The following is a 13129-nucleotide window of genomic DNA, read 5'->3' on the forward strand; positions in this document are numbered from 1 at the left end:
CATACTACCTCCCTCCCATAAGGCTGGAGTTGGATTGCAGTGGATTCTTTCAGGATGATGGCTGTTGGGCTGGGCACAGAAAGCAATTATAATAAATGATAATATAGCTAATTAGAGCTTTTATTAACTAATACAATGCTACCCATTAGAGGTTTCTGTGATGCTGGAAATACCTAGCTCTGTCCAGTAGGGTCACCACTAGCCACATGTGCTTTTGAGCACTTGAAATGTGGCAAGTGCAGCTGAGAAATTAATTTTTTATTTTAACCAAATTTAAATAGCCACATACGGCTAGTGGCCACAGTGTGTTGGACAGTGCAATGCTAAAATAGAGCACTGAACCAAGAGCTTTCTCGAATGATCATTTATTATTGCTACAACAATATGAGATAGATTATTATCATCCTCATTTTACAAAGGAAACTGAGTTGCAGGAAAATGAAACAAACATGCCAAAGTTTACTTAGCTTAACATGTGGCAGGGCCAGGATTTGAATTCCCTGGGCAGGTAAGCCCAGAGCCTGCTACATTATGCTTCCAAGTTGCTGTTTCCCTCCTACTACAGGAGGGCTTGAGGTCAAGGTCAGGATGCACCAGGATGGATACAGTGACAGCCAGGACCAGTGAGAATGGCACCAGGATGACAGATGGAGTGCACAATGGAGACAGGAGGTGGAGCGGGACATGATCCCTGAAAGGGGAGGCGTTGGATCCCCCAGGGAAAGTACCTTGAGACCAAGGTACTGGAGACCCAGTAATCTTGGGTCTTGTCTGCCCCTTACTCTGGATTTGAACTCTGGCTCTGCCAATTTCTGGGTGACCTTGGGGCAAATCACTCCCACTCCTTGAGTCTTAATGGCTTCCTTTATGAAATAGGAATGATAATAGCACCAGCCTTATAGGACGTGGTGAAAATGAGGCAGGATTATGCATAGATGTAATGAAGCACTGTCAGCTGTAATGTACCATACAGCTCATCCTCCTTGTTAGCTCTGAAACTCTACCGGGGAGAGTATGCCAGCTGCCTCTCTGGAGCAGAGGGGGCACATGCTCATTTGATCTTGATTTTCAGAATGAAAGTGCTGTGAGGGTGGGACCTCACCATCCCAGGAGGTGTCAGAAAAGTTACCATGTTATCAGAACAGGATCCAAGAGTTAGAATTGGGTGGGGCCTGGGAAGATACATTTAAAGTTACTCTTAGGGTCACACTCTGACCCCTCTTTCTAACCCATCTGCAGGCTGGGGGCAGAGGCCTCTAGGGACAAGTTGTTGGAATTTCTAACTGGTCAGACCTGTTAACTGAAGCTGCAGGCTTTGTATCAAGTTTCTGGCTTTGTCTGCCTCCCCCCCCCCCTTTTTTTTTCCTTAAAAAAAATTTTTTTTTAATTATGGAAACTTTCAAACATTACCAAAGTAGAGAGAATAGTATAACAAGCCTCTTCCTCATATCCATCACCACAAGTGAACTTTAACAATCAACTCCAAGGCCAATCTAGTGTTACTTATAAGCCTGCCATGCCCCAGCCCCCCACCCAAAGTTATTTTGAGGCAAATCCCACACACCTGTTTTTTAAGTAGTCCCTATGACCAGCTCATAGATTTCTGGTGGAGGTACAAGTTGGTACAATTTCAGAAGAGGGGTAGTTTAGCAATCTCAAAATAGTAACACAAAATGGTAATGCCAAGTAGTAACGCAAATGCCTTTTTCTCCTGTAGTTCTTTGTGAAAAATTCATCACACAAATTTTGCACATGTGCAAAATGAAGCTTGCATAGGGTTATTCATTCCAGTATTGTTGGTGATGGTGAAGGATTACAAACAACCTAAAGGTCCAGACAAGGGGATTGGGCTAAAAGTTTTTTAATTTTATGGTAGAATTCTATAGTACTGTAAAAAGGAATGAGGAAATCCTTTATAAAGTGATATGGACTGATCTTTCCAATGTATTCTTATTTTTTTTAAAAAGATTTTAAAATTCACATATTTGAGAGAGAGAAAGAGAGCATGAGCAGGGGGAGGGGCAGAAGGAGAGGAAGAAGCAGACTCTCCCCTGAGTGATGTGTGGCCCATGGGAGTGGGGTGGGGGGGGCACTTTCCCAGGACCATGACCTGAGCTGAAGGCAGATGCTTAAAACAACTGAGCCACCCAGGTGCCCCTTCCCAGTGTATTCTTAAAAGACATAAGCAAGGTACCAAACACTGAATGATATGCTGTCATGTCAATAAAAATGGTGGGGGGGGGAATGTATTTGAAATATGCCATTATTTCTAGAAGGTTGCTAGAAGGGTAACTGGAATCTGGTAGCTTGCCTACCTTATTAGAGTGGTACTAGGTGGCTGGTGGACAGGGGTGGGAGAGAGATTTTTTTCTCTTTATATCCTATCTGCCTTTTGAATTTTGTTTTTTCTTTCTTTCTTTCTTTCTTTCTTTCTTTCTTTCTTTCTTTCTTTTTTTTTTTTTGCTTTTTGAATTTTGTACTAATTTTTAAAATTTCTGTATTTCTTATCTAAAAATAGAACTCCTCTTTTCCTGCAAACTGCTCTTAAATATAGTTTGTTAGTTAACAAAAAGGTATTTCTCCAAATGAGTTGAAAATATATTTAGCTTGCACAAAATATTCATAATTCTCCCAAATTAGAAACTATCGAGATATCTTTCAGTAGGTGAATGGATAAATAAACTGAATATTATTCCATACAATGGAGTATTATTCAGTGATAAAAAGAAATGAACTATCAAGCCATGAAAAGACATGGAGGAGGGCAGTCCGAGTGGCTTGGTTTAGAGCCACCTTCAGCCCAGGTTGTGATCCTGGGGACCAGGGATCGAGTCCTATGTCTAGCTCCCTGCATGGAGCCTGCTTCTCCCTCTGCCTGTGTCTCTGCTTCTCTCTCTCTCTTTCTGTGAGTCTCATGAATAAATAAATAAAATCTTTTTTTTTTTAAAGAAAAGACATGGAGGAACTTTTTTGCTAAGTAAAAGAAGCCAGCTTATGAATAAGTGTACATAATGTGTGATTCCAACTATATGACATTCTGGGAAAGGCAAAATTAGAGAAATAGTAAAAAGCTGAGCAATTTTCAGGAGTTGTAGAGAGGAGGGAGGAAGGGATGAATAGGTGGAACATGGGGGATTTTTAGACAGTGAAAATACTCTGTATGGTACCATAGTGATAATCACATGACACCGTGCATTTGTCCAAACCCATGCAGTGTAAAACACAAAGAGTGAGCCCTGATGCAGACTCTGGACTTTAGTTAATAGTGACATATTAGTTCTGCCCATCAGTTGTCACAAATGTACCACACCCATCAATGCAAGATGTTGACAATAGGAGAAAGTGTGAAGGGGAGGGAATATGAGGGAACTCTTTGTACGTTCTGGTTAGTTTTTCTGTAAACCTGATGCTTCTCTAAAAAACAATCTATTAATTTTTAAAAAATAGAATGTCTAATGACTTTGAACCTGAGGAAGATCTGCTTGCTGCCTCTGCTGGTGAGGCTGTAGTTGTGAGTGGGTTGGGGAGGGTGAGGATACTAGTTCATCCCTAAGACTGATCGCCCTGAATGTTGCGATGGCAGGTGGCATTGGCACAGCCACAGTGGTCTTTGCTGAGACTATTTCAGGAGAATAAGCAGAAGCTTTAATAGGGAATGGATAGACAGGCTGTAGATTCTTGGGCTTTGAATGTCACAGGAGTTAGGCTTTGATACTACAAGCATAGGGAGCCATGGGGAATTTTATTAGGGGAGTGACAATGGAAGAGCTGTGCTTCAGGAGTCCAGGTGTCAGAATTAGTTCTGCTCCTTCTTTGGGCCTCATGTCTCTGTCTGTAAAACCAGGAGGGTGCACCAGGTGATAGGAGAGGTCATCTTCAGTTCCAAGGTTGTGACAGCAAAGAGCTTTTTCTGACTTTCCAAAATCCTTTTCTTCCCTGCCCCACCCGCTTTTAATTTTTCTGCTGCCCAGTGCTGAACTGTGACTGGAACCGCCCCCCTGGGGGGAATGTCTGCTCAATGGAGTCTTGGGAGCAATTCTGTTTTATTTTATTTTTGTCGCTCCTTTGAAATCTTCAAGGAGAAAACCCAAATCTGTGCCAGCTCCAAGGAGGAGCAACTTGGAAGGGATTTGGAAATAACAAGATGGGTAATCAAATCCTTTCAGGGTTCCAGAGCAAGCTGCAGTCGGAGATCCAGCCAGGACCGTTTCCTGCTAGAAGGATTTGACTCTGAGCTGTCCAAGCTGCTGGAAGGTTCTATGCACAACCCAGCCTAGAGGCTCCAGCTGGTGGTATGAGTTGGGGGAGATTCTCTGCTCTTTCCAAATCCTCCCCTGTCATCATAGTGTGATTTATGAACTTTTCCTCTAAAATATGAGAACATTGGCTCCTGATTATGCCCTGTAATGCAGGAGAGCAGTGGCTGCAGCATTTCTGATGAATAATTCTCTTTAGACCACCATCTTGTTACAAAAAGGATACAGGAGGTTGAATACAGATGGATTAAAGTCTTTTACAAAAATAACATGGTCTCAGTCTAGTTAGGTATCTGGAGGGTCGTTGCTGCCATCTGAGGAATCTGGGCTTGATTCCTAGATTAATTGCAATATACCAGCTGTTACGAACAGAGGCTGCTTACTCCTGAGCCTCCACCTCCTCATCTGTGGGGGGAAAGTGGGGAATGGTAGTAGCACCTGCCTTATAGGGGAGAGATTATGTGAGATAAATATGTAAAGAAGTCAGCACTGGGCCTGCAATAAATGATGGACTCTAAATGCTAGTGATTTTTATTAAGATTATTTTGAGTCCCAAATAGTAGATGGTCTGAAAGTAATTTGAAAAATATTTTTCAAGTTGAAGAGCATTTTTATAACTCTGTGCTGATATGGTAGGGCTTGCCCTTTTGGGGAGTGATGGCATCTTGATCCAAGTCAACACATAGGCAGTGTCATAGGTATACCTGTGTAGCTTGTTATATAGTTCAGAGAACAAAATGTGACCTTGGACAAGTTCCTGATTGTAGTTTACACAGAGCTGTGGTTTATTCCTCTGTAAAAATGGATAATAATGTCATATTGTATATGTGTGTATGTGTACAGTATGGTGTGTGGTATGTGTGTAGTATATGGTATATGTGTGCGTGTGTGTGGTGTGCTGTGTGTGGGGTATATGTGTTGTGTGAGATGTGTGTGGTGTTTGTGTGTATGTTTGTGTCGAGTGAGACTCCCATAATCACAACACTTAATGTCCTTGGGTAAAAGCACTAGGTAAAGAGAAATAGTAATTTGCTATACAAATATTGATCTCCTGATGATCTATTACATGCAGGGAAAATCCACCTTTAGAGCTTAAATTTCATTTGAGGAGCCAAGGAGAATATGACACATGTACACAAAAGAATTAAAACAACAGCAGGAGGTAGTCAGAGACAAACTAGAAGCACCATGGGAGTTCAGAGTAGGCCTGGGAGGGCCACGCAGTCCAGGACTCCCTGGGAGGAATAGTACTTGACATGGACTGTAAAGCAGGTTTTAAACTTTTTTGCTTGCCTACCCTCTAAGTGGAGTCAGGGGGGCGAAACTTCTTGCTTCATACATTTTAACTTGACATCTGAAATGTTTCATTATAAGTTTAAGTAGTTACAAAGGATATCATTTCTGCCCTATTGTAAATATTGACCTTGTAGAATAAAATTACTCTCTTAAATGTATCAAATGAAAATCAAATAACATAGGAAGCAATTTTTTATTTTGTCTCTTTATTGCAGGATCACTTATTCAGAGTAGAATACACAGATCTCAAGTATGCAACTCAATTCTTTATACCAGGTAACTGCCACCCAAATTGAGGTGTAGTCTATCTCCAGCACTCCAGAGGTACCCCTTGTGCCCCCTCCCAGTCAGTACCACCCCAAGAGTGACCATTTCTCTTACCTCCATCACCATAAACTGGTTTTGCATGATCTCATTTGTTCTGGCTTCTTTCAAGAAATGTAAGGCCTGTGAGATTCAAGCTGCATGTAGCAGTAATTCATCTTTTTCATTGTTGTATAGTATTCCACTGACTGCCAATGTCAGAGTAAAAAAAATCTTGTCCATTCTTAATGGACATTTTGGGTTGTTTCTAATATTTGGTTGTAAAGCAACTATAAGTATTCGTCTGTATATTGTTTGGTGGACATAAACACTGTATTTGTTTGGAGTATGTAGCCAGAGTGTAATTACCAGATCACGGAATAAATACCATAACATGTTGGTATCCACCACCATCCATCAAAAATTATTCAAATAAGTCAGAAATTTCATATTGTGCCTTTCTTTACTTTCTTGAACTCATCATTCCTTTATATTTCTTTTACAGAAGTTTATCTAATATATTTTTATACCTGAAATTATTTTTTTAAAAGATTTTATTTATTTATTCATGAGAGACAGAGAGAGAGACATAGACGTAGGTAGAGGGAGAAGGAGAAGCAGACTCCCTGCAGGGAGCTCGATGTGGGACTCAGTACTGGGACCCCAGGATCACGACCTGAGCCAAAGGCAAATGCTTAATCACTGAGCCACTCAGGCTCCCCTACACCTGAAATTCTTATTGATTACTCCATCATACCTCTTTGGATCTAGAACATGGATGTAAATTGAAATAGACATTGAAAATCTTTCCTTTGCCCATAGAACTCTAAGCATTATTTATTTATTTATTTATTTATTTATTTATTTATATTTTAAAAAAAGATTTTATTTATTTATTTATTTATGAGAGACACAGAGCACGAGAGAGGCAGAGACACAGGCAGAGGGAGAAGCAGGCTCCATGCAGGGAGCCAGACGTGGGACTCGATCCCGGGTCTCCAGGATCACACCCTGGGCTGAAGGCAGTGCTAAACTGCTGAAGCACCCGGGCTGCCCAATATCTTTCTTTTAGATTGATTTATCATTACAATGACCACATAAACAGTTCATCAAAATAATACTGGTATTTTACACATTTGATAAATAATTACTAAACATAAAAAGTAAGATAGTGTGGGAAATGCTTCTCATAATGAGATGGATGGGGGTGGTAGATGGCAGTGCTTCTCATTCTTTAAGGTACTTAGGACCATCTGGAGATCTTGCTAAGATGTAGATTCTGGTTCAGAAATTCTGAGTTAGGGTCTGATTCTGCTTTTCTGGTGGTCCACAGACCACACTTTGAGTAGCAAGGGTGCACGATCCCAAAGGAAGATTTGCTAACACCAATATTCTGAATTGTCCATTTTTTTGGCACCCAGAGATCTTGACATTTAGGGATACTAGACCATAGACAGATTCTGGCTGAAGAAGTTGGTTATTCTTCTGCAAAGCAGGAGAAGGATCAATGTGAAGAGGGAGGTAGGGAAGGAGAGCAGTCATGCCATCTAGACTGAGACACATTCTTAGGTGGAGCAGGGAAGAGTAGAAGTGGAAACAGGATCTTTAGCTGATTCCCCGGTACTTTTCCTGCTTGTGTACCCCTGAGGGAGCCTTTGGGTACCCCAGGGTGGGGCTGACCCCTGTGAAGCCCACTTCTCTGAAGGATGCTAAGATGGTGTTGGTCATCATTTCAGACAGGGTGCCCATTGATGCAGGTGGGATTAGACATTTCAAAAACTGGTTTGAATGGTTTTGAGAGTCTGTTGGGGGTAAATCCTCAGAAGTAAAGTTTGTGGCTGGGTGGTAGATGGCCTTGAATTCCATGCTAAGGAGTTGGGCTTAATACTCAGGCAGAAGGGTGCTGTGGGGTGTTTTGAGCAGGGACCTGGTGTGAGCAGAGTGCTTTGGGGACACCGATGCGTTGAGCATATCCCCCATGTGGGATGGCTGGGAAGGAGTTAAAGCAGAGGGGCGACAGCAATGACAACACTCTGGGCTTGAAGATGAGGTTGGCTGTAGTTATTGGGATTTGCCTGTGATTTTTATCTCCTCCTCCCCAGCTTCTGAACTTTTGCCCTGGTTTCCCAGACCTGGTTGGCTGTCAGTATTTCCTGAAGTGTGGGTGACATTCCTCCAGGAGTACTTGAGATGTTTATGCACGGAGCTCCAGGTGATTTAATGTGGAGCACAGGCGTGGCCTTAAGTAACACTGAAACCCAAGAGCCCCCGCGTCCCGTTCTCAGCCTCTCTCTGCGGCCCCGCATCCCCTTCTCAGCCTCTCTCTGCAGCCCCCCATCCCGTTCTCAGCCTCTCTCTGCAGCCCCCCATCCCCTTCTCAGCCTCTCTCTGCAGCCCTGCCTGCATCTGGAGAAAGTCTTTAGCGCCTCGCCCCACTTCCATTTTCCTTTTGCTGATAGAGAGCAGTCAGCTTGGACTCTGGTCCCTTTGGTAAGCAGTACTCTCCAGATAGAGTTTTACAAACTCTTTGTTTTTGTTGAGTTCATTTTCCATGTAGCAGGATGGCAGGCGGTCCTCGTTTTCCCCTCTCCTTAGTGACACAAAACTGTTCATTTCAAATAAGTTCATTTCAGTAAGAAAAGCAAGCCAATTTGCTAGATCATATGGAAGAAATAATAATGCTGGCGGCGTGTGGATATAGCAGAAGCCGTGGTGGTGACATGCCATGATTCAGCTTGGGGAAACATTGGGTTAGACCATGTGACAAAAGGCAGCACGTGCCAGACCTCTGGGCCGATGCCGGTGGGGCTCTGGGGGAGGGCGGGTGGGCCTGGGGGGGTGGGGGGGGAGGCCCGGGAATTGCCGAGCCTGCGCCAGGGGCCCTGGGTGAGCCGCGGGTCCCGGTGCAGCGCCCACCACAGCCTAACGCCCGCTGCCCCTTGCCTCTGCCCGCAGAGATCCGCACGCAGCTGGTGGAGCAGTTCAAATGCCTGGAGCAGCAGTCCGAGTCCCGGCTGCAGCTGCTCCAGGACCTCCAGGAGTTCTTCCGCCGGAAAGCCGAGATCGAGCTCGAGTACTCCCGCAGCCTGGAGAAGCTGGCCGAGCGGTTCTCCTCCAAGATCCGCAGTTCCCGGGAGCACCAGTTCAAGTGAGAGGGGGCCTGGGGGTGGGGGCAGCTGGGCCGAGGGGAGGCAGCAAAGCAGAAAGGAGGCCAAACTCGCTGGAGGCAGAAAGGCCCCGGAACCCAGGTTACAGTCATCTCCGTGCCGGGCTTCCTCCTAGTAGAGTGAAGATGCAGTTCTCGGCCTCGGGATGCTGCAGGGGTGAACGGGGACACGGGAGAAGTGCTGCAGACACTTAAATGCTCAGCAAATTGTCCTTGCTGTGGCTGTTATCCTACCCCGCACCAGGCCTTGTGCTAGGCTTCATTTGGACCAAGGTGACCTCCTCGCTCTTTTCAGGACATCCTGACCCATTTATCTGGGGGTCAGCCAGCCCACTTCCCAATTCCCCCAGCACAGTGATCTCATAATCTCTTCTCCATGGAACTGATGCTCAGTGCATCCCTCTTCCTCCCTCCCCTGGAGGATGGGTGCCCGGGGCTCTTTCTCCACCTTCTTTATTTACAATACACAAACTCCCCTGGTCCTGATTTCTCACACTCCAAGCTCTGGGTTTGTGAGGTCAGATCCCCTCAGGCAGTGGCGTGACTGCCTCTGAGTCTGACAGCAACAAAACCTCCTTGCGCAGAACTCTCTTGGGCCTGCCTCCTAAAGCACAGGTAGGAGGTAGCAACCTCAGGGGACCCCGTTCACGTTCACGGGGCAGAGTGCCACTCTGCAGTGCTCCTGGGATCTTCCACTCCACCGTCATCTCTCCAGCCAGTCACCCTCAACCACAGGGGATCAGCAGCTTGCTTTAACCCCGACCCACTCCTTCTTCCTTTGGGTCCGGTCCTGTTTTTCTCTCTACATTTAGAAAAATTGTGGTAAACCCACGTAATATAAAATCTACCATCCTAACCATTTTTAAATGTACAGTTATGTAGCATTAAGGATACTCACGCTGTTGTGCAACCATCAGTACAGTACATGCCCATAATGCTTTTTATCTTGCGAAACAGAAACTCCATATGCATCAAATGCTAACTCCACGTTCCCTCTCCCTCCAGTTCCTGGCAACCACCAGTGGACTTCCTGTTTCTATGAGTCTCACTACTGTAGGGACTTCGTATAAGTGAAGTCACATAGTAGTTGCCCTTTTGTGACTGGCTTATTGTACATAGTATAAGGTCCTCTCGGTTCCTCTGTACTGTATGCCCTTTTTAGGGCTAGTAATATTCCATTGTGTGTTTGCAGCACATCATATTTATCTATTCACCTGTCAGTGGGCCCTGGGTTGCTTCCACTTTCTTCCATATATTTTTTGCCTTCTGCTCTGGCCAGGGGGTGCTCTTCTTTTAAACCTCCGTAAACAGACATCTCCCTTCGTCTATGCACAGCATTCAAACACTCACTTTTGTGGAAATTACTTTATCAGAGAGCAAAAATGTATTACATCTTCACGAATACCACTCTTATTTATCTACCCAATCTTATTTTTTCCAACGCAGCCTGCAGGAGGAAGCTTCTATTAATAATTTCCTCCCAGGCACTGTCTAGGCCCATCCACACACATAATCTCATTTTTCTGATAGATTTTTTTTGAGAAAATTTGCTTTTTTTATCTTTCCAAATGATGAAAGTAAAATGCTAATTGTATATAACTTAGAAAATACAAAGAAACAGGAGGAAAAAAGTCACTTGCACAGTCCTGCTACTCAGAAGCAAACACACTCACATTTTGGTGCCTCCTCTGGCCTATCTTTTGGTAATAACAACAGCCATCACAGTTTATTGTGGGCAGTAACTGAGCACTTTGGGCCGGGTGGGTGTTCCTGCCCTATCTTAAAGGTGAGGACAGTGAAGCTCTAAGAAAGCACCTTGTCCAGACATGTCTATGGACCAGTCATTGCAAAAAAAAAAAAAAAAAAAAAAAGAATGAGCTGTCATTCTCATTCTGCCTCCTTGGCCTGAGATAAGAAAGGGCCAGGTGCAGCCTGAGAGCAGCCGTGGGATCTGAATGCTCCCCTAAAACCAGAGATACAGGCACACTCACGGAAACCCTCATCTCTGGCTGAGCTGTCACTGGAGCTGTCCAGGGCTGTGTGGTTAGGCTGTGGCTTCAGCTCCTGCCTGTCTCCTCCCTTTCCATTTTCGGTGTGAACATGGGGGAGAGGGGGACAGGCGAGGGTGTGGGGGAGCATAGGCGGGGGTCCCTATTGCCTCACATTGCCTGTAATGAGCTCAGCCATCCCCCCTCATGGGTTCATTAAACAGAGGCCACCAGACGGAACAGGAGCCCCAGCTGGCAGTCGGGCCAAGCAGGCTGCTTGACACACTATGAAAGTCTAATTAGGATGTGGGCCCTGGCCAGTGCAGCTGGGATAATGTGGCTTTTGGAAGCAGGAGTCTCTGAGGGATGCCTGGACTTGCCCTTTGACACCAGGGCCAACCAGTGCTGACCCCTGGCTGCATCTTTGGAGCTCAGTGAACAGGACCTGTGCTGTGCTCTGGGTCCTTTGGCCTGCTGTCCAGAGAAGGCTAGTCTTGCTGTCTTACCAATACTTCATTTAAGAGTGTCCATCTCTCTGGCAGGTAGCCTCTCAGGGCCTGGAGGGCAGGGCTCAGGTCTCGTTATTTTATTCCCGCTGCAATGGGCCCAGTGCCAGATGGAGACGGGGTGTTTGCGAATGAGCAGGAGCAAGGGAGGGAGGAAACGTACTTGGTCTGTAAAACCTTCTCTGGCTGAGAGATTTTGTTTAGAGAGGGAATTGATTTGCTCAGGATAGCACAGCAAATGAGTGGCGGAACTGGAATGGGAACTATCGTAGTTCATTCAGCAGCTGTAACGAAGTACCATAGACCAGGTGGCTTATCAACTAATTTCGCACCTCGTTAGAAGCCAGGAGTCCATCATAGCAATCATTTGATATTTTCTTTCTTTTGCTTTTTTATGTTTGATTGTTCATCTCTCTCTTCCACTAGATGGGAAATTGCACCATGGCAGGAACTGCCTGTCTTGTTTACTACAATAAATCAGGGCCTGGCACCTGGTAGATGCTCAGTAAATACTGGCTAACTAAACAAATCAATTAAATACAGAATATTATGAGCACACAGAGGAAGCACCAGGTCTGACTCAAGGAAGCTTTCCAGGGGAAGTAACATCTAAACATTGAGCCCTGAAGAGCAAGCAGGTGGCAGAGTTCAAAAGACATGGCCATAGGGCCTGGGTGCCTGCTCCAATTGTGAGCATGCCCCCCCCTCAAGAGAAGGAAGAGTATCTGAGAGCAGGGACTGTGTCCTGTTAATCTTTGTGTTTCAGCACACATCACAGTCCAGGAAAATAAGAGGTCCTCTATGTGCATCATACGTGATGGTAGAAAAGAAACAAGTAATGGTATTGTTTTCCAGATGTTCATCCTGCCCAGGTAAACCCTCAGAGCCCTTGACCTGAATCTTTCTTTGAATCATGTGCCGCAGGGAGCTCAGCCAGTGAGTCCAGCCTTGACAGGGTGCCAGCATGGCCGGCTTCTGGTGAGAGCTCTCTGAGCGTGCAGACCGCTGGTCCTCGTTGTGTCTTCACACGGGTGGAGAGCAGGGAGAGCAGGCAAGCTCTCTCCTGACTCTTGAAGTAAGGGCACTAGTCCCATTCAGGAGGCCTCTGCCCTACCTCTAATGACTGCCAAAGGCCCTACCTTCTGATACCATCACACTGGGCCTAGGGTGTCAACATAGGACTTTTAAGGGGACCCAGACATTCAGTGCATAACAAGGACTCAGGTCTCTTGATTCCAACCTCAATGCTCCTCCATTTATTTGCTCTTTATCTGCCCAGGCAATCGAAAAAATATATAGCTGCTGAGGAGGTACTATGATGGAAATAAATATAATGCGGACTGTTCTAGCTATCTATTCTGGGTAACTGCAATACTTAGTACTATAACATAGTACCTCATGGTTTAGTGGGTTAGGAATTTGGACAGGGCTCAGTTGGGTGATTTTTCCACCTTATATGGCATTGACTGGGGTCACTGAGTAATGTTCAGCTGGTAGCTGGTCTGGGCTGGAGAGTCCAAGATGGCTTCACCTATGTACCTGGCACTTTGGTGGGGATGGCCAAAAGGCTGGACGCAGCTGGACGACCTCCTCCCCTGTGTGGTGTCAAGGCCC

The 13129-nt window shown here is 45.2% G+C and overlaps 1 protein-coding gene across 6 annotated transcripts in view; it reads left to right on the top strand.

Annotated features, from left to right (window-relative positions):
* The window catches only part of SRGAP3 (SLIT-ROBO Rho GTPase activating protein 3), a 252785-nt gene that overhangs the window by 112200 nt on the left and 127456 nt on the right, over positions 1 to 13129 (top strand). For all 6 annotated transcript variants that reach the window (XR_012011608.1, XM_072785280.1, XM_072785281.1 and 3 more), the window contains exon 2: positions 8811 to 9003. Coding sequence is in view for 5 of the 6 variants with exons in the window: in XM_072785280.1 (XP_072641381.1) it covers positions 8811 to 9003 (193 nt within the window). In the remaining variant the exon portion in view is untranslated. The remainder of the gene's footprint in view (positions 1 to 8810; positions 9004 to 13129) is intronic.

The sequence above is a fragment of the Canis lupus genome, chromosome 19 (assembly GCF_048164855.1).
Source record: "Canis lupus baileyi chromosome 19, mCanLup2.hap1, whole genome shotgun sequence".
Lineage (NCBI taxonomy): Eukaryota > Metazoa > Chordata > Mammalia > Carnivora > Canidae > Canis > Canis lupus.